This window comes from Manis pentadactyla, chromosome 4 (genome assembly GCF_030020395.1).
Source record: "Manis pentadactyla isolate mManPen7 chromosome 4, mManPen7.hap1, whole genome shotgun sequence".
Lineage (NCBI taxonomy): Eukaryota > Metazoa > Chordata > Mammalia > Pholidota > Manidae > Manis > Manis pentadactyla.
This window is the reverse complement of record NC_080022.1, coordinates 100,634,217-100,654,883: the sequence shown is the minus strand read 5'-3', so window position 1 is coordinate 100,654,883 and position 20,667 is coordinate 100,634,217. Positions and strand designations below refer to the sequence as shown.

Below are 20,667 nucleotides of genomic sequence, written 5' to 3'. Positions count from 1 at the left end.
CAATAGAACAAAAAGGATCCCTACAGTATGGGAGAATATATTTGAAAATGACACATCCGATAAAGGCTTGACGTCCAGAATATATAAAGAGCTCACACGCCTCAACAAACAAAAAACAAATAACCCAATTAAAAAATGGGCAGAGGAACTGAACAGACAGTTCTCCAAAAAAGAAATACAGATGGCCAACAGACACATGAAAAGGTGCTCCACATCGCTAATTATCAGAGAAATGCAAATTAAAACCACAATGAGGTATCACCTCACACCAGTAAGGATGGCTGCCATCCAAAAGAGAAACAACAACAAATGTTGGCGAGGCTGTGGAGAAAGGGGAACCCTCCTACACTGCTGGTGGGAATGTAAGTTAGTTCAACCATTGTGGAAAGCAGTATGGAGGTACATCAAAATGCTCAAAACAGACTTACCATTTGACCCAGGAATTGCACTCCTAGGAATTTACCCTAAGAATGCAGCAATCAAGTATGAGAAAGATCAGTGCACCCCTATGTTTATCGCAGCACTATTTACAATAGCCAAGAATTGGAAGCAACCTAAATGTCCATCGATAGATGAATGGATAAAGAAGATGTGGTACATATACACAATGGAATACTACTCAGCCATAAGAAAAGGGCAAATCCAATCATTTGCAGCAACATGGATGGAGCTGGAGGGTATTATGCTCAGTGAAACAAGCCAAGCGGAGAAAGAGAAATACCAAATGATTTCACTTATCTGTGGAATATAAGAACAAAGGAAAAACAGAAGGAACAAAACAGCAGCAGAATCACAGAACTCAAGAATGGACTAACAGGTACCAAAGGGAAAGGGACTGGGGAGGATGGGTGGGTAGGGAGGGATAAGGGGGGGAGAAGTAGGGGGGTATTAAGATTAGCATGCATCGGGGGGTAGGAGAAAAGGGAGGGCTGTACAACACAGAGAAGGCAAGTAGTGATTCTACAACATTTTGCTATGCTGATGGACAGTGACTGTAAAGGGGTTTATAGGGGAGACCTGGAATAGGGGAGAGCCTAGTAAACATAATATTCGTCATGTAAGTGTAGATTAGTGATACCAAAAACAAACAAAAGAAAACAAACAAACAAAAAAAAGCTCAGTTCCTGTGTGGTTACCTCCAATGAGTTCTACCCAAGGGTATAAAGGGCATATAAAAGTGTAGGCAAAGGGTCTGTTTGTGTTTATACAGAGGATCAAAGCCTAATTGGGCTACCCCAAAAATGAACTAAGATATGATATGAAAAAGAACTTCCAACATCAGCACTCTCTGGAAGACTCATGCCAGAAGATGCTCATCAAAAAACCCCAACAAAGATCCACGCACTGCTACAGCTGTAGATGCACTCATCCCACCAGCTCCTGGACTTGCCATGGGATTGAAGGAGATATCTAAGCTGGCCTGTGCATACAGTAAAACAACAAATTGGACTGGACCTATACTGTTGGAACTCAACCAAGAATTAGGAGAAGTGCAAATTGTAGCACTCCAAAATCTTACAACTACAGACTATTTACTGTTAAAAGAACATAAGGGATGTGAACATTCCCCAGGAATGGGTTGTTTTAATTTGTCTGATTTCTCTCAGACTTTTCACGTTCAGTTGGACAATATCCACCATATCATAGATAAGTTTTCACAAATGCCTAAGGTGCCTAACTGGTTTTCTTGGTTTCACTGGAGATGGCTGGTAATTACAGATATGCTTTGGTTATGTAACTATACTCCTATTATGTTAATGTGTGCGCGCAATTTAAGTAGTAGCTTAAAACCTATACATGCTGAAGTTACTCTACAAGAAGATATGTCAAAGAAATAATCAATCTTCCCATGTTTTCTTCCGCCTGCTACTTCTATAGCTTTTCTTCTTCCTTCCTAATTACAACCCTTAAATAGAATTCGTGCCTCATATCAAATTTACCGAGTATCATAATTCTTCCAAGTGGTAAAGATACCTCAAGACAAATGCTGGGCATAGAAGCTACAGGGCATAAATATGCAAAGAAATAAAAAGCTAACCATTTCAAGCAATAAGGCTTCTCTCTCACTTACCAACTTTACATTTCCCTGTATGGCCCCGGAAGATGACTGGTTAGCCAGAGACGGGTAAGATTCCTCAAGGGAGGAACAACCTAAGACAGGCACAGTCGCAGGGGGGTCATCAGGTGAGAAATTGGGGATCAACAGAGGTGAGGCTTAGAACCTCACCCCCCCTGTTCTCAGAGAAATCTTCTGCATACGTGGATGTTTTATTGCCCTTGTCTAGCTTGGATTAACACATTTGCTCCCTTACAACACTAAACTATGTTTTCTACCTTTATCTTGTATCTATCTACCATTTCAGCATTTTATTAAAAATAATAATAATAAAGAGAGAAATGTGGTAGCCACATATAAATCAAGTATAAAAACCAAATGAGTATTCATATTTGAACTGACTGTTTATAGTTCATAATGCATGAGCAAAACCGAAAGTTTCTGTGATGACTGCCCTTGTACTGTTCACTGTGTAACTTATTCATTATGTAAGAATTTGTTCCCCATGTAAGAACTTGTTTGTTATGCCTCAGAAGATTGGAGACTGACGAAAATTAGGCTTGGGGTGGATTAATGATTGTGCATTGAGCATTGACTCCCCTCTACAGAATTTTATTGTTGTTAACAACCATTTGATCAATAAATATGAGAGATGCCTTCACACACAAAAAAAAGAAAAATACAGATTCACCTATTTGTAAACATGTGACAGGTTTTCAGCTTAAAAGATATCCCAGCATACCTTGCAGTAAGGTTTGCCAGTTTAACTCCTTTTGAGCTTCGTTTAAAGTCAGCTTGCTCTAGAGAAGACTGGGAATTCGGTCTAATGACTTTTTATTACAAACATACAAGCTGAATGGTAATAACCTGGCTTGGTTTTTCCCAGCATTCAAGAATTATTGATTCTTACACTCGGTGAACGAGTGCAAAGTGATTTCCACATGAAAAAAACAAAATGTAGAATATTTTTAACATGTTATCTTTTGAGTAAGAGAGGGACTATAAGAACATATTTGCTTTTTTCTATCTACGAAAATGAATATAAACCAGAAATAAATGAAAAGAGGGAGGGGGAGCAGAGTTGGGGAGATAGGAATGGAAGTGAGACTTCTGTGAATACACAAACCTTTGAGGCATGTTTTATATGTCAAAACATAAAGACAAAAAGGGAACCTTAAAGTTGCATATAAACAGGAATAAATGCACCTAGCATTTATACAATCAATTACCCAGAAAACAGTACTTTTAACTATATATCCTTTGTGAAATATATTCTAAGGACAAAAAGAACTTCAGTGAAGTACTGACATTTCATTGTGCAGATCGTTGTTGGTAATAACATTAGTCTTGTAATTTTGAAATTATGTGTAGTATAGAATAAAGCAAATAAGTAAATATAACTATTAGAGACCAAGATTGTCAGCATAAGAGATACAAATAGGAAAATTAAAAGTTAAAAAAAAGTAAGGTTAAATTTGAAATGGAATTATCAGTATGAACTCACGAATAAAACAGATTTACTTATCTCTCCAATGAAAGAGCCTAGAAGTACTGACACCTCTCAAGGCAGTTAGCACCTCTTATACCCAGATATTAGTTTCTAAATACCATTCCCCACTAAATGAAATCAGGCCCCTTGGAGAAATGGTTGATTGCAGGTCTAAGGCAGAGAAAGAACAAGGTGAGCCTTATATGTCTTCTTAATGTCAGAAAGGAAGGAATTGCTTAATGTCATGTGATGTTAAAATGACAGAAGAGTCAGTTTGAAGGAGGCTCCCATTGACCCAATTTGGGACATTTGGAGCATTCAGTGCATTCATTGTATAATTGGATGTAACTGAATAAAAATATGAATGATAAAAGAGAGGGAAAAGAAAAGCTTTTCTTTCAAAAGAATACCATCTAATAATATATGTGGAAGGAATCGTAGGGGAAAAAATCATGAGTCTATAAACCCCCACCCTCCCCAATATAGTTAGGTCAGTTAAAGATAATGAATAGATGGAAAAGTCACTAGGGAACAGGATATTCACAGGGTGACAAGGATAACCCCACAAATTAACCTTTACTTGCAAGAAGAAAATATACCTTTGAAAGACTGATGGTCTCACTTTAACCAAGAGTTCAGTTTAGTGTCACTAGTGGAACAACCTGATGTTACGTACCACCTGATATGATGCGAAGTGAAGTATATAACATCTGAGAAATACTCTTGCCAAAATTTTAATTTCTTTCTAATCAAATCTCAGAACTGAACATCCAATTTACAGGAAAGAAATTATCTGAAAAATTCAGAAGATGGAAGATTCAGTAAGGCAATTGTCTTGGACTCTTCCAGGAAAAATCAATACCACAAGGGAGGAAAACAAAGCAGGGAGGAGTGTCCTAGACTAGCAGAGACTAAAGGAACCTAACAACCCAATGCATTTAGTGACCCTTGATTCCATCCTGGTTTGGAAGATTTGCATAGACTGTTGAGTCTACAACATGAAAGACATTCTTGAGATAATTGGAGAACTTTGAATACAAACTGGATATTTGACTGTATAGAATTATTGTTAATATGCTTAAGTAGAATGTTACTGTCATTTTGTAGAAAAATGTACTTGTTCTTAGAAGATGCATTCTGAATAATTTATTGGTGAATTTTCATCTTTGCAACTTTTTTTTCTCAGGACCATTTGAAAGTATATATGAGTGCATGTGTAAATACAGAGAAAGCAACCTAATACGGAAAGTGGAAAGATTCAATCTACATAGAGGGTATACAGGTTGTCATTATACTGCTCTTTTAAATCTTTTATATATTGAAAAGTGGGGAAAAAAGAAGGTACAACAGTGGTGGTAGGGGATGAGGTGAAGGAATTTGGTGTATCACTAAAATTTGGTGTGTTCAGGAACCTACATTTCTTCACCTGTACAAAAACTTTTAACCCAGAGTTGATGAAAATTGAATGTCAGAAGAGTAAGAATGACTGGCATGTTTTCATATAATACTGATAGCAGATTGAGAATGAGGAAAGTATGGATAGGCTGGTCAGTTGGACAAGTAGGAAGCTAAATAGACATTGGAATGTAGTCCTGATGTGTGTTACATTCTGTTGTTAACTGTTGTTTTCAAAGGGTTAGGAAGCCCTTCCCTGTACTACTTGCCATTTTCTAACCTCTAATTTTACTTCCAGTTGGAGTTGAAGGCCCAGATTGGTCATTTTCACTAGAGCACCTTAGGAGATAGTAGAAAGCCAGTGAAGTTTGTTGTCTCATATGAAGAGAGGGGGCATAGCTGGTAAGGTACAACCCCTCTTTGGCAGAGTTTTTCAAGCTTTATGTTCCTTCCTCACATTTAAGTGACTCAGCAGTGTGAGCCCTGGTGTTGCCTCATCCCTTCTTCCAACCAGCATGGATAAAAGATAAAGTTGAATCCCAGTTTTGCAAGGAGTGTTTCTTCTGACTGTGGAATTGGATTCTAGCAACGTGTGTGTGTGTGTGTGTTATATCCTGTTACTGTTGAGAAACAGGAGCGGGTGGAGTGGGGGAGGGAGATGTGTGCTGTGATTAGTCAGCTAGCTTGCTCATCCCTTCCCCGCCAAGAAACTCGTGTCCAATCTGGGGAAACTGAGAACTTAAGAAATTTGAGACAGGGAAGCAGGACAGGGAGCAGCCAAAACCTGCTGAGTCTCAGAAGACTTGTTTCTGTACTAGGGAATGGAAGAAGTGACTGAAGGTGTCTGTGTATTCAACTCTGTGGCCTGAGATTGGTTCCCTTGAGATAAATTGTTTCCTGGTGGTATATGTGAGGGCACCGGTTGGGAAGAGGATGCCCTTCTTTGGGAAATTTCTTTTACCTAATTGAAAGTCTGAAAGATGTTACCTAATTGAAAGTCTGAATATCTCTCAGACTTATATAGTTCTTGTACCAAGAAGTTGATGTTTATTGATAACTAATTCTTTGAATTCATCTTCAATGGGAATCAAACTAGTCAGTGGTAAGTATCAAGAAAAGGTCTTGCACCTATATAGGTTTATAGCCATACCCTCTTCCTTTTCTCTGAAAAAAGAGCAGATGAGAATAGAATCTGTAGAAGAAAAAAAATTGGCCAGAAGATGTGTGAAAGAGGGATTAGAAAAAAATGTGGGAATCCTGGAAGGTATTACAGCACACTTCTTACTAATTGCCTGTTAAAATTTTTAGCTTTCTGATAGTCACTTTTTTACTCAGTTGCTAAGTGTTAGCTAAGAAATATGCTGACCATAATTTCTAAACAGAAAAATTTATATGCAGAATATACTAGAGGAGACAGAGGGACAGATTATATAATTTGGGGATGTCTCAGAAAAACAGTAGTACACCCCAAGAGGACCCTTCAACTAATCCTCAGTAGCAAGAAAGACCAATCCCTCTACTCACTTCTAAGCTATGCTTTTTCATGATTTATTATTCTAATAATTGCTGTTTACCTTTGAATTCAGGTCTTCACCCTTAGGAAGGAACCTTTCTGGGGAAAGTAAAAGCTGTTTGTTAGATATGTGAAATAACGATCTCAAACTTAACCTGTAATAAAGATGTTGAACTTAACCTCTGATTTTTGGAGTTCTAAGTTAAACAGTATCCAGAAAAGGCTGCAGGAGCTGGCATATTCCTAAAAAGACAGTAAAATTCTATTACAAAGCCATTTGTGTTATCATTACATTGTGGATCAGAACACATACACAGATTGAAGGGACCATATTTCCTTTCATAGATTTTTCCTAGAACAGCACTGGGTACTGGATTGGTGCCTACCAAATATGTTGACTAAAAGAATATAATACTTCATAAATATCCTGGTTACCATCCCTTGACCATGGTGTCATAGTGGAATTTGGTAGCTTTTAATTCACTCTGATGCCGGAGCTACAAGGGAAAATTGAATGGGACCTGGGACAAAAGTGTAGCTAAGCTGTTTATGTTCAGAGTAGATAGACTATGTGTTTGTGCAAATAAACTTCCTAGCTTCTAAGGGTATAAAGAATATCACTTAGGATCAACTAAAGGAGTAGTATACAATGATTTTTCTTATCTGGAAGCTTATTACTATTTTGGATTGTCTATGACCCTTTTTTCTTGGTATGTGCAGTACAACATCAGCTTGCTCTGTCACCAGACCTAAAGTATGGTAGTGGATGTACTGTGCCTGAAATTGTTTCTTCTATAGAGCTTTTCCTTATCATTCTTAGTATCACAAGGAAGAGAGTCAAGCATTATACTCACTAAACTATTTGAGAAAGTGCTCTAAAATAGCGTGTTAAATTGGCCTGCTATTCAATTGAGTTTTTAAGACACAGCAAGTAGACTTCTGTATTTGGATGTGCTGTTTGGAGAATGGGTCAGTCTGACCTTCTAGCCTTTCTCATATGTGATATTAGGTTCAGGCATGGAACACTGATGTGCTTGTTGATGGTAAGGCTGTTTTATGGAGTGATGAATATTCAAACACAAAACAGTTCTTGAACATAGGGCTTTTTAATTTTCAGATGCTTTTTGGACTTCAACTACCTTATCTCCTTGTCCCTCCCCCCTTCCCTGTTGTACATTATATTTAGACCTAGCATTCCTTAAAAATCTAGGTATGAGGAAAACCAAAGTACACCACTCAAGACATAATGATTGTAAGAAATCATAATGGGAAGAAATGTGAACAGAACAACTTCACAGTCATCTTTGGATTCTCTTTTTACCTAAAAGTTCATATTTGGCCTAAATGCAGTGAGTCCAACTCAATTAGAAGAAGGCTATTACCGAGATATGGTTTCACTAGAAAGAAAACTTGTGATATCCAAAAATTGCTTTTGGCAACAGTATGTTTATAATGTGAAGGTGAACAACACTCCAGGAGGTACTTAACCAAGGGAAGACAAAGCTACTAGCTGTGAAGACAGCCGGTGGAGCTAGCAGGCCTGGTGAAACCAAAGCATTACACAGCAGCAGTTGTAGTATAGGTTCTCTTCAGCATGTGGTTAGGAGTGGGAGAGAACACAAGGTTATCACGCATCTTTGTGTAGCTGGACCATCGTATTTACAAGTAAATACCAAAGAGCTTTGAGAATAGACAGCCACCCATCCATGATACGGTTTGAGTTAACATTCTGCCCCTTCAAATATGGACCATATTCATTATATTTGAGAGATGGGGCACTACACTGGTTAGTAAGCTGCTTGCAACATAGCCTAATATTTTTAGATGAGAAAGATTTTGCTAAGCCTTAGGCTACTGATGAGCTGTATTAATACAAGGTGGGATTATGACTATTAATTCAATTCTTAGATTGCTGAAGAAACACATTTCTGTATTGCCACAGCTGCCTATTTATTTGAAAACCCGCACATGTTATTGCAGTTCCCCCCCAACCCCCAGCTGGGTGGCATCTGGGAATATACCCAGAACCTTTGGAAAAAGGATGAACAGGGGAGCACATCATAACAGCCATGAAGAGAGCAGCTTCTGAATAGGCTGCCCACATCAGAAGTAAGGAGGCTGATGGAGGAAAGGCTGCCTCTGCAGAGTGTTAAAAGGCGTTGATGGTCTCTTGACTGTGTATTTGTTTCTGCCACCAAAACAACTGCATTGGGTTGGAAGTCATTACCTTGGTCCAGGATGAATCTCTTCAGTAAAACTAGCTTTGCTGACTGCAGAAGTCATGTGAACATGCAGTGGGAAATCCTATCTAGAAGGGCAGATGCTGACCTGTGGCCACTTCAATGAGGTTTTTTTTGTTTTGTTTTTTGAAAGGCAGTTGTACTTTTGATATTTAAGCTATTTAAAGTTAAGGTTTTAGCACCTGAACTAAAAGAGCTGCTTGGGATATACAAAGATACTTGTTAATCAAGTTCTGGTACAATATATATTGTTTAGCTTGAGTCTTTACTTATGTGTTTTTGAAATTTGATTAATTGATCTTATGGAAGAAAGTACTTTGAAAGTTTCACTCACTGTATGATTATTGAATATTTTCTGTGTGTAAGGCCCTAGGCTGGATGTCAGATAATGTAGGTTCTTCCCCTTTTATGATTGTTAAAAGATTAAGAGGTTTGTCCAAGTTCATAGATCAGTGTTCATGTCAGCAAAGAGATTGTATTAAAATTAAAATTTTGTAAGCCTTTAGGATCTGTCCATTGACTTAATAAAACAGAGTCTGGACCTTGCTGCCTCCTTATTTCACTGAGTAGCCTAAAGGAAGAAATTTGCCCAGTTGGAGGCTGAGCCAAGGTAGGTTTAAACTGGAAATACATTCAGGTTTTTCTCAGAGGCCTGCTGTCCAATAGTAGTATCTGTGGCTCTTACTATATGGTTTTCTCTGCTTTCATTCTTGGTGTGAAAATACAAATCTGTTCCCTTGCTTATTGTTCATTACCTGTGGAGTTCTACTAATTCAGTAATTGATTTGTTCATGTTAGCTGTTGTGCCTAGGCTGTACATTTAAGCCTGATACTTACACTGCCAGCTGATGCTACCCTAGCTTTAGGGTACATGTGACAGAAGAGGGGATCATTTGCTGCTCTAACTAGTGGGCTTTTTATTGTTCCTGGCCAAGTGGCTATAACCATGTTGCTAGCATTATGGAGAGGAGATTTTAATCTGTAATAGATTACATTTCCAGAGATATTTCCTGAAGTGTTAGCTTAATGGATTCTCCATGGGAGCCTTTTCTTTTCAGATTTAGTCAGGTTGTGAGGAGAATCTCAATTCAGATTCTGAAACCATTTTGTTTGCAGGAGGCTGAGGTTTATATTTTAAAGAATGGGTTTTTCAGAGTTGAAGAATTCAGGAGGAAGGTTTTTAAACCATTAATTGAAATAAATGTTTTAGACACTTCAAAAATACTCATTAATTTGTCCATGAATAATAAAAATTGTTAGCTATTTGCTATTTACTAAAGCCAGTTTTCCAAATATCCTTCAAATAATTACCTAGTTCTGGTTTACTTAAAGAAGTTTTTAGTAAAGCTTACCAAGTAATTATTTTCTCCTCCCCTCAAATTAGTCCTAATTAGTTGGAATTTACTATGGTGCATGTGTGGTTTGCAATTTCTTTTTGATTAATATATTCTGGTATTTTACTGGATATAGAAGGTTCTGGAAATACTACATTGGTTTTATGAAGTACATATATATGATTGAACTCTGTGTTCCTTTGGTTACTGCTTCATTCCCTGTGGAGTCCTATTAATTCAGTAATTGATTTGTACCTATTAGCTGCTGTGCCTAGGCTGCCCATCACCATTTCAAGGCATCTCTTCATAATTTTCTTTTAAAACAAGGTCATTGCTAACTTAAGGACAAGAATGTGCTACTAGAGAATATTCTGAAAAAAGAAAAACAAGCACTATGAGATTATGCCTGTTTTTGATAAGGTTGGGAGGAAGGGTAAAGAGTTTAATGTGTTAAGGTTTTAAGGGAAAAGAAAGAAAACTATGGAATGTGGGAAGGAAGGTTTGTGAAATTTGATAAATGTTAAAAGAAGTTGGGTCTTTACCCTGCTGGCCCCCCCACCAAAAAAAAACAGTTCTGCTGAAACAATTGGGAAGAGGCAGTAATTGGCATTTTGGGAGTAATCAGAAAGTAGTAGCCTCTGCCCACACTTGTTTCTTGTGGGAGAGTTGCAGGCTTAACAGGAGACACGTAACTTAACTTTTAAGGAAGATATTGTATGGCCTTTAAAAATGGAACATTTCATAGAATTCATATTGTAAATTTTCAGCTTTTTGTCTTCCTCTTCCTCCAATATAGCAAATCCAGTTTGCTGATGACATGCAGGAGTTCACCAAATTCCCCACCAAGACTGGTCGGCGGTCTTTGTCTCGTTCCATCTCTCAGTCCTCCACAGACAGCTACAGTTCTGGTAGGTGTGGACTTTGTGTCCTCTCTGATCTTCTGTTTCAGAGCCTTAAGCTATTTCTCTCCCAGTGCTCTTCACTTATCTAGAAGCTGGAAATACCTCATGTCAGGACGGCCCGTCTTTGTGCTGAAAGCTGATAATGAGTGGTTGGGCAGTGGGAATGTTTCCCACCAGGCTTGTAGCTGGGGAAGCTTTTCCTCATTTGGAGACTTTGTATCCCTGACTGTATATGTGGTCTGTGGCCAGTGTCTGGCAGGTAGTACTGGGCTGGTTCCCATTCCCACGTTCGTCCACCCACATTACAAAGGGAGAAAATCAATGGTATTTTGGCTGACAGAGCTGGCCTTGGAAAAGAGGTGTGTGTACTTTGGAAGCATAATTTCTGATTTCTTCATGTAAGATAAGCCCTGCCACCTATCTATTTCTTTATCAGCTCCAAGACTGCTTGAATTGTAACAGTACAAACTATTGATTTGGCTTCTTTCATTTACTAGGTTACCCTTTATGTTGAAGTATCCACCTGTTTCTCTGGAATAGGAAATATTCAAACTACTATCATGTGGCTCCAACTCATTTCTTTTTAGTTCTTCTCTCCTGTCTTAACCCCAGATGAGTTGTCTTTTCTCTGGGTTGAATTGAACTCCTCTCAGCTTTAGAGTGGATGTTAGAAAATTAGCATGAAAAGAACAAAGAATTTTATGATGTGAGTACTGGAGGAACAACACTGAAAGATCCACAGGGCCATCTAATCCAACCCAGCCTCATTGTTCAATTTAGGAAACATTGTTAAAAGATTAAGAGGTTTGTCCAAGGTCATAGATTGGTGTTAGTGTCAGCAAAGAGATTGTATTAAATGCCATTTATTATCCTTTGCCAGAATATTGTTTGCATTGTATTAACATTAAAGACTGGGCTTGTGGTACAAGGAATGTAAAGAAATAAGCAAACAAATGTTTTAAAACTTATTCTTTGCCCTGTGCCACTGATAACCCAATATAGACATAGGCAGTTAAGAGCAAATGGTGGTATACAGGGTTAAGTACTGAAATGAATGAATATACAAATTCACTGTGGACATGTGTGTAAACAGCAGTTCCGTGTGTAATGGCTATCATAAATAAAAAGGTGTCTTGAAAGGACAGATACAAAAGGTAATGAATGACAAACAGACTAATAATAGCTAGGAAGGAATTATGAAGGATTTGAGTTATAATAGGAAGGAAGGCGGAATGAGTGAAAAAAGCTTTAAAAAGTCTTCGAACATCTTGATGGCCGTGTATTACAGGTACCTATTAGAGCATTTTTAAAAGCTTTGTGATAGAGTTTAATTGTGCTAGTGGGGTAGATACCTCTAGTAGTATTTGTGTTAGCTAGCTGTATATGGAAGTCAGTGAGAAAGACTGGATGTGCTGGCAGAGACAGTTATTGGGGAAATACTCTATTCAGAGAGAAAAAGAGGTCTTCTGAGAGACAATGAATGATTGTTATATATCCTCCTTGCATATCTAGCAAAAAGGACATTTTCAGCTTTTATGTGAAGTTGCATTTTAAAGTTGAACATCTTGAGTAGTCTCGGCTGGCAATAGAAACAGAGCTGCTCACCTTTTGAGTCATTTCTTTCCATCCTTATATTCCTTGAGCACAATTGAATGTAAAATCCCTTGGAAGATTATCTTACATTTTTGTCCATATTTGTGGTTCTCCAAGTGTGGGCCTCTGAACATCAGGGTAAACAGCACCTGCAAACTTGCTAGAACTGCTAAGTCTTGGGTTCTACCTGAGACCTACTGAATGGGAATTTCTGGCGATTTCTGGTGCCTAACCATCTGTGTTTTAACAAACCTTCCACATGATTCCAAAAGATGATTTAGAAGTTTAAATTTGAGAAACAGTAATCTATGGGAATAGCATTCCTTAGATGCCCTGAATTACTCAATTGTTGCCATGTCTGATTCCAATCCAGGTTGGAAACCAAGTACCACTAGTATCTGGGGTTCCCTAGAGCTGGTACAGGATTAGGTAGGATCAGTAGCTCCTTATCATGAGCACTAATGGCCAAGTAACATCAGGGTGGGTAAACGGACCAACAACACTGGAAGATCCATTAACAGTTTTGTTCATACCATCTATTAGGCCCCTGGAGAAGTAGAACTGAGAGTGATGTAAAAGGTGGCCCCAATTAGGAGTGTTCCCTTAACTTAAACGGGAGTCCCTTGGGGACTGCACTCTGTGTTGCTGGGGCCATTGAGGTTTTTCTGTTCTCATTTCTCTTCCCTGGCTCTAGCTGCATCCTACACAGATAGCTCTGATGATGAGGTTTCCCCCCGAGAGAAGCAGCAAACCAACTCCAAGGGCAGCAGCAATTTCTGTGTGAAGAACATCAAGCAGGCAGAATTTGGACGCCGGGAGATTGAGATTGCAGAGCAAGGTGAGGGAAAGGGAGTGGGTGGGGGACAGAAGCAACCCACTTGCTAGTCATCAGGATCCACAGACAACTTAAGGCTTGAAAGCTAACCAGAAAATGCCCTGAGAAAATCCAGTCTTCTGTACTTCTGTGTAAACAGATTTCTCTGTGTGGAGCTTGAACTTCACTGTCCTTGTTCTCTTTCTTGTTCTCCTTGCTTCCTGTTCTCAGCATGTGGTAATTGCACAGAGTAGTTTCTATTTTCCTCTCCCAAGACACCATATTCCAAGATCTTGCCGAGTCAGCAAGTCCAGGATCACCACATGATGGTTAGTTCTGTGGGAGCCTACCATATCTGCCAATCTCAGAGACCCAGATTTCCCAGAAGCAGCAAAAGTGGGAGGGTTTTCAACTAAGATTGTGGTGATTTAGGATCTCCTCTGGTCTTTGGTCCTGAGCACCCTCTGCTGGAACAAGGGTAGAAGTGACTAGCAATCAGTTAAATCTTGGTTTCTTCAGCTCACTGTAAGGTCTCCCTACTCTGTTGCTGATTTCACTGTGGAGACATGTCTATACTGGGAGGGAGTGTAGAAACCAGAGACTGGCAGAATAGGCTTAGACAGCGTAGAAAAACAGAAGCAAGTGGTTCTTCTACTGAGGGTAAAGTCTTTCTTCCTGGTCTGGTGATTACACATAAGAGTCCATTAGCCAATGCATAACCACTTCCTTCTCTTGAATGATGAGACCCACCCTCAACTTTGATCAGTTTTGAGAATTTACTTAATTCTCAGTTCAGTCCTCCTCATATAAGGCTGAAACTACTAGAAAAAGGAGTTCTAAGTGATTAGATGACAACTTGCCGCTGTTGTTTTGCTGTTGAAGTTCCCAATCATCAGGGAAATATGCTTAGAGTTATTCTCTTTTCTCACCATCTGGCAACAGATCCATTCCAGCCCTAGATGTTGCTGGGGCAGGAACTAATGGTGTTGTTAGTGCAGACCTAGCTCAAAACCTCTGTTCTTTCACAGACATGTCTGCTCTGATTTCACTCAGGAAACGTGCTCAGGGGGAGAAGCCCTTGGCTGGTGCTAAAATAGTGGGCTGTACACACATCACAGCCCAGACAGCGGTGAGTTTTTTGGGAGAAAAGAGAGGAACTTCTGATGGGGGAGAAAAGAAACTTTTTTTATTTTGCCTTCCCTATCTATCCATACTCCAAGTGGGACCTCTCTGTTAACACAATAATAGTATCTTCTACTTTGTTTGTATAGGTATAAGCAATGTTTAACAAATCTGACTTAATGGACATCTAGATTTGCAAAAACATGATCATTATAAAAATGTTAAGACTTTCAGGAACATAATCTTTTGTGTAAAATTACATACCAGTGTGCTACTTATTACTTAGCTGGATTACACCCTTTTGTAACTTCCTAGTGTAGCACCCTTGCTTCAGAATTGCTGGTATTATTCTCTTGATGCCACTCCTGTCTGGCCCACCTCACCCTGTCTTCCTATGCAATGACATAGGTGTTGATCGAGACACTCTGTGCCCTGGGGGCTCAGTGCCGCTGGTCTGCTTGCAACATCTACTCCACTCAGAATGAAGTGGCTGCAGCACTGGCAGAGGCTGGTAAGTTCAGCTTTCTTCACTAACTTTGTCTCAAAATAATTGAACATAATTTTTATGTATCAGAATTGTCTTTACAGTGTCATGTTATAGTCTAGGGGCTACAAAATTTGGAGGATAATAAAAATATCAACAGGAAAAAAATAGATGATAAAATGAAGGTCCATTTCCATGCTGGAATCTTAATACAATCATTAAATACCATCTTTGCAAAGAATCTAATTACATGGGGAAATGCCCAATTCCAAAGTTAAGGAAACAAGAAAGAATGTTAAACTACATAAGCTATGTAAGCGTGAGCTCATCTGGTCTCTTTTCACCAAAACTCTCTTTATTTTTGACAAAAAGTACCTTCTATATTGATTAATTTGGAATGCCGTATTGCACTGAAAATATATACACTACTTGGGAGTTCAATAAACATAGAACAATTTTTATTGTTAAAATGTTCAGAAGAAAATCACCATGAAGTTTTAAGGCTATTCCATCTTCCTAGGATCCTCAGAAAGCAACTTTTTACTGTTTGCATTTTTCTTATTTACTGGTGTTTATTGCAGAAAATTTAGGAGTTTAAAAAAAAAGAATCTTCCTACACAAAGATAATATTTGACATATTTTTCCTTTTTTCTATTCATTTTTTATGGTGATAAAGTAAATCTCAGTATGTTTACAATTTTATAATCTAAGTATAACATTTTCAGAAATTTTCCATGTTACTGAAAATTGACAGCATCATTTGTAATAGTCATAAGGCCATGTGATTTTACTTCACTGTTTTCCTGATGTTGAACTTTTAGGTTGTTTCAAGATAGTTGCTAATACAATGTTCCAGTGAACAGTTTTGTTTTGATCCCTCCTTCATTTTATCCTCTTAAGATAGAGTTCCAAGTATAAAACTGGCCAAAGAGAATAACATTTTAAGGTTCCAAAATACTTTTGAAAACAAAAACCCCTTAAATTCTTAACCAATTTCGAACTAAAGGTGCTTTTTTCACTCTTTGCTCTTCCTAGCTTGTTTCATTTCAGCATAGTTCTGACCCTTTTTCTCCTCCCATGAATCTCAGAAATGATACTGGTTATAGGACACTCTTCAGAGGAGGAATCAGCTGATTTGCTTCCTTCTCTACAGGAGTTGCAGTGTTTGCTTGGAAGGGCGAGTCGGAAGATGACTTCTGGTGGTGTATTGACCGCTGTGTGAACATGGATGGATGGCAAGCCAACATGGTAATAACACATATTAATAGACACTTTTGACAATAGATTTGTTTCCTTTTTTTCCCCTCAAAGCATGGTTCCCTAAATATGTTTTGGATGTTTGGTCTCACTCACTTAACTTTGTTGCCAAAGTGTTTAGCTTGGTACCTATTCAGAGTGGATCTGAGTACTGAATGGAAAGGTGGGGGAAGGATAAGACTAAGTAAAACACATGTGGCTCAAATACAGCAAAATGAAATAGAAGGAAATGATGTGGTACTTCTTTGGAATAGGATTCTTATTTCTTTCCTTCCTGTCCCAGCTCTGCTTTTGCATTCAAACGGGCTATATATTTCAAGACTAGACAAAAATGAATCTGTGATAGTCTAATGCTCTTCACTATAGCCGAGAACAAACTTAGGAATCCTTTTAACCATTTTACACCAACAACCATAACTGTGTTTCCACTGTCTAAACCTGCTCCAAGGAGCTCTGAGGAATGCTCTTCCAAAACATACAGGGCTCTCTTGCTAGGACAGAAAGTGGGTTCAAAGTTCCCCCCAGCTCTAGCAGCCTGAATGCCCATAGAAGTCTTCTGGCTGTTCTGTAGATCCTGGATGATGGGGGAGACTTAACCCACTGGGTTTATAAGAAGTATCCAAACGTGTTTAAGAAGATCCGAGGCATTGTGGAAGAGAGCGTGACTGGTGTTCACAGGTAACAGATTCTGGAGTAGCTGCCCCTTGTGTCCCTGCCTCAGCAAATTCTTCTGGTCTTTAGGCTGTAGGGCTGTGTGCCAGGCTAGTAGTGACTAAATGGGAGTATCTTCATTAGATAAAACTTCCGAGTTTTTACTTTTAAAGAATCAAGAAGACCCTAAAAGGAAGTAATTTCAGGTTCTAGTTCACACATTTTTCTCTCCCACTTTTCCACTGTGATTCTTAACCAGTATTGGGAGGTAGGGAATGAGTTTATCTTGAAAAACTGTATTCAATATTGTATTATAATTTTATATTTGAAATATGAAAAAAAAATCCTCTTGTAAAACTATATGCTTATACACACTACAGAAAATAAAACTGGGCAAAATATTCTTGGCTTGTCGGAATACCTAAAAGATACCTGAAAGAGTGTTTCTCTGTTGGGGGCACATTGCACATGCTCACACACACACATACGTAGGAACCGTATCTGAATCATTGATAATCTTTGTTTATCAGAAGTACTCATGGGTTTTTTAAAGATTGAAAAGATGCTGGTCCAAGGAAATACATCCCCTTTTATGGAAGAGAAGTAAATGTCTTCACCTGAAAGGGTTTTTTTTTTTCCTTCCAAAATAAAAGGGGGTGGGAGGGAATAAATGAAAAGGGAGGAGGAATGACAAGGAAAAAATAGTCTTGTTTACTAATATCCTTGGGAGGGCAGCATGGAGCTTGAAGAGAATTAGCAGATTTTGTCACTTACTATGTTTTACTAGCTAACTTTGTTTTTGTTTGTTTTTGTGGCTTCTTCTCCCTTTAGGCTGTATCAGCTCTCCAAAGCTGGGAAGCTCTGTGTTCCAGCCATGAACGTCAATGATTCTGTTACCAAACAGAAGTTTGATAACTTGTACTGCTGCCGAGAATCCATTTTGGATGGGTAAGTTGAAGTGTATAGATATTCAAACTTACAGGGGGTAGATTTGGGTTGGGTTGTAGTGTAGTTTGATTGTCACTCCAGTCTTGACCCTTGGTCTTCCTTTGGCTTTTGAAGTTTATTAGAGGGGTCCATTTCATACTGAGCTCAGCCAAGTCCTTTTAGGACATTGCCTCGTGCTTAATTTTGTGCACAGGGACTGTGTTTGAGCTAATAATGTTTGAGTTGAGCCCTTGTCTGTTTCCACAGCTTGAAGAGGACCACAGATGTGATGTTTGGTGGGAAACAAGTGGTGGTGTGTGGCTATGGTGAGGTAAATAGCTGGGCCTCAGTGTCTGTCTTTCCATAGAATTCAGTAGAAACGTTGGCTGAAGGAGACTTATGTTGTCTGTGTAGAGTCACTGATGCCGGGTTTAAAATATACGCTTAGATGGTATATCTTAAGATAATAGTGAAAGTCCTTTATTCAGATTTATGAATAGAGATATACAGAATGAATTGTGTTCAGTTTTCACCACTGTTTTGTGGTATGGAATGTTGGCATCATTCCCCCCAGTTGTAACAGTTACCTTTTATGAGACTTGATTCAAGTGAAATATATAGCATTTTAGCCCCACAAGTGACTTGGAATGGATTGAAGGGTAAAATCCAAAGTGGCATACAGTTGACTATCTCTAAACACTAGAATAGGTGAAGGAGATTTTTTTTGTCATCAACAATGACCCACAGAAGTTCCTGAGCTTCTGAGCTGTCCTTAAGTTAGATGCATCTCAAATGAAAGTTATCAGGTTTTTCTGGAGTAAGAAACTAGAAGTTACAGTTGCTTTTCTGTGGTCCTGTAATGGTAACACTTTTATTTCCTTGATCTCCTTTCCTATCCCAGGCCCCAGCCCTTGCTCTGATATATAAAACATCTGCTAAGTCACCTCTCTTGGGGTGGATCTGTGTCTGCTCTGGTTAGGTTGGAGCATCCTGCAGGGCCCACTTAGATGATTGGAGGTTTCAGGGAGGTGCATCCCCATCTCCCACAGAGCCTACCTGCCCCAGTACTGAGCCTTTACGGACTGACACCTGACTTCTTTCTTTTGCTCTGCAGGTGGGAAAGGGCTGTTGTGCTGCTCTCAAGGCCCTGGGAGCAATTGTCTACATCACAGAAATTGACCCCATCTGTGCTCTGCAGGCCTGGTAAGAACAGAGTGGTAATACTGTTAGATTCCCTCCTACTCTGTGTTTCTGAGATTTCATGATTGATTGTATTAACCATTCCTTGCATAAATCTCTCAAAGGAGAAGGCTAGGATTGCTTTGTTCTCTCCATTGTAATCCCAGGGCACTCCTAAAGTTCCTTGGCATTTTCCCTTCCTGGATGGAATCTTGGGAGTCTGAAGAGGATAGTTCAGCACAACCTGTTACTTATCCCTGTGACTTTAGCACTGAATCTGACTTTAGAAGGGAATTCAGTTGCCTCAATTTTTGACCAGCTTCTGTCTCACTGCCTCCTTCCTTTGCTCATAGTATTTCTTCCTTTTCTTCCAGCATGGATGGGTTCAGGGTGGTAAAGCTAAATGAAGTCATCCGGCAAGTTGATGTTGTAATAACTTGCACGGGTAAGTATAAAAGCTTTGTTGTACACGGATTAGTGTTATTCTGAGGTTAAATCTTGAAAGTGGTCTGACTTTCATATAAAGTAGCTGAGACCTGTGTTCAGGGTAAAGTCTCAGAACTGGAGTAAGCGATCAGTACCTTAACATGTCTTCCAGAACAAAGAGCCTTTTTCCCAGATGGCTTTACATACAACACAATCTTAAAACCGAATAACTGAACCTAAAAATTTGTTATGCAATTCTTTCCTCCCAATTTGTAAATCCTCTTTAATGCCAGCAAACCTCCCTCCCATGATTGAACTTGAAAGCCAGTCCGTACCTTTGTTCCCTGGCATCTCTTTCTGTAGCCACTCTCCTTTACCTTTAGGAAATAAGAATGTGGTGACTCGGGAGCATTTGGACCGCATGAAAAACAGCTGTATCGTGTGCAATATGGGCCACTCCAACACGGAAATTGATGTTGTAAGGCATCTATAATTAATCTTTCTCAGGGCCTTTTTCCCCTTCCTTCCATTATAGCCACAGTCAACTGTGCTCTCTTCCTTTCAGACCAGCCTCCGCACTCCAGAGCTGACATGGGAGCGAGTACGTTCCCAGGTGGACCATGTCATCTGGCCAGATGGCAAACGTGTTGTCCTCCTGGCAGAGGTACACACACACACAAAGGCTTCAGCAATACAGTACAAGCCATGTAGTTAGATCCATGGGAGAGAAAGGAGGCAGGGAAAAACTACTGGGCCTGTTTCTCTGAACTCTGTCTGGATAGAGAGAGATTTCTCAAATTGTTCCACACGTAGAATCACTCAAAAAATAACTACTTTTTACTAAGTAACATACTATTTTCTGACCACAACCGATTCTTCAGCTTATCAGACTCAGATGGATTTGCAGAAAATGAAATAAAACCTAGACTTCTACTCAGGACTTAATTCTTTCCCTACCAAGTCTAGAGGGATCTAAAGTCCTTAGCTGCTTTTGCTTGTCTTGGATAACATTGGAATCAAGAGAGAGGAATAACAAAACTCATTCCAGGGCTCTCTTTTACATTTTCAGGGTCGTCTGCTCAATCTGAGCTGCTCCACAGTTCCCACCTTTGTTCTGTCTATCACAGCTACAACACAGGTATGTAACAAAATGCCTGTTTATCCTGCACTGAGATTAGTGGAACTGGGCCTAGGTCACAATTCCAATGAGAGTGTACCTGGCTATGTTCTTATCAACCTGATCTTACTTCAGGTCAGGTTGTCAAGGCAGGCTTTCTCAAGTATA

General features: G+C 39.1%; 1 protein-coding gene across 1 annotated transcript in view; it reads left to right on the top strand.

Moving 5' to 3' along the window:
• The window catches only part of AHCYL1 (adenosylhomocysteinase like 1), a 65,599-nt gene that overhangs the window by 40,748 nt on the left and 4,184 nt on the right, over positions 1 to 20,667 (top strand). Inside the window, exons 2-14 of the mRNA XM_036916709.2 lie at positions 10,824 to 10,935; positions 13,217 to 13,360; positions 14,365 to 14,465; positions 14,867 to 14,969; positions 16,096 to 16,190; positions 16,771 to 16,877; positions 17,682 to 17,798; positions 18,045 to 18,108; positions 18,892 to 18,980; positions 19,331 to 19,401; positions 19,766 to 19,860; positions 19,948 to 20,046; positions 20,452 to 20,520. Coding sequence (XP_036772604.1) covers positions 10,824 to 10,935; positions 13,217 to 13,360; positions 14,365 to 14,465; positions 14,867 to 14,969; positions 16,096 to 16,190; positions 16,771 to 16,877; positions 17,682 to 17,798; positions 18,045 to 18,108; positions 18,892 to 18,980; positions 19,331 to 19,401; positions 19,766 to 19,860; positions 19,948 to 20,046; positions 20,452 to 20,520 — 1,266 coding nt within the window. The remainder of the gene's footprint in view (positions 1 to 10,823; positions 10,936 to 13,216; positions 13,361 to 14,364; positions 14,466 to 14,866; positions 14,970 to 16,095; positions 16,191 to 16,770; positions 16,878 to 17,681; positions 17,799 to 18,044; positions 18,109 to 18,891; positions 18,981 to 19,330; positions 19,402 to 19,765; positions 19,861 to 19,947; positions 20,047 to 20,451; positions 20,521 to 20,667) is intronic.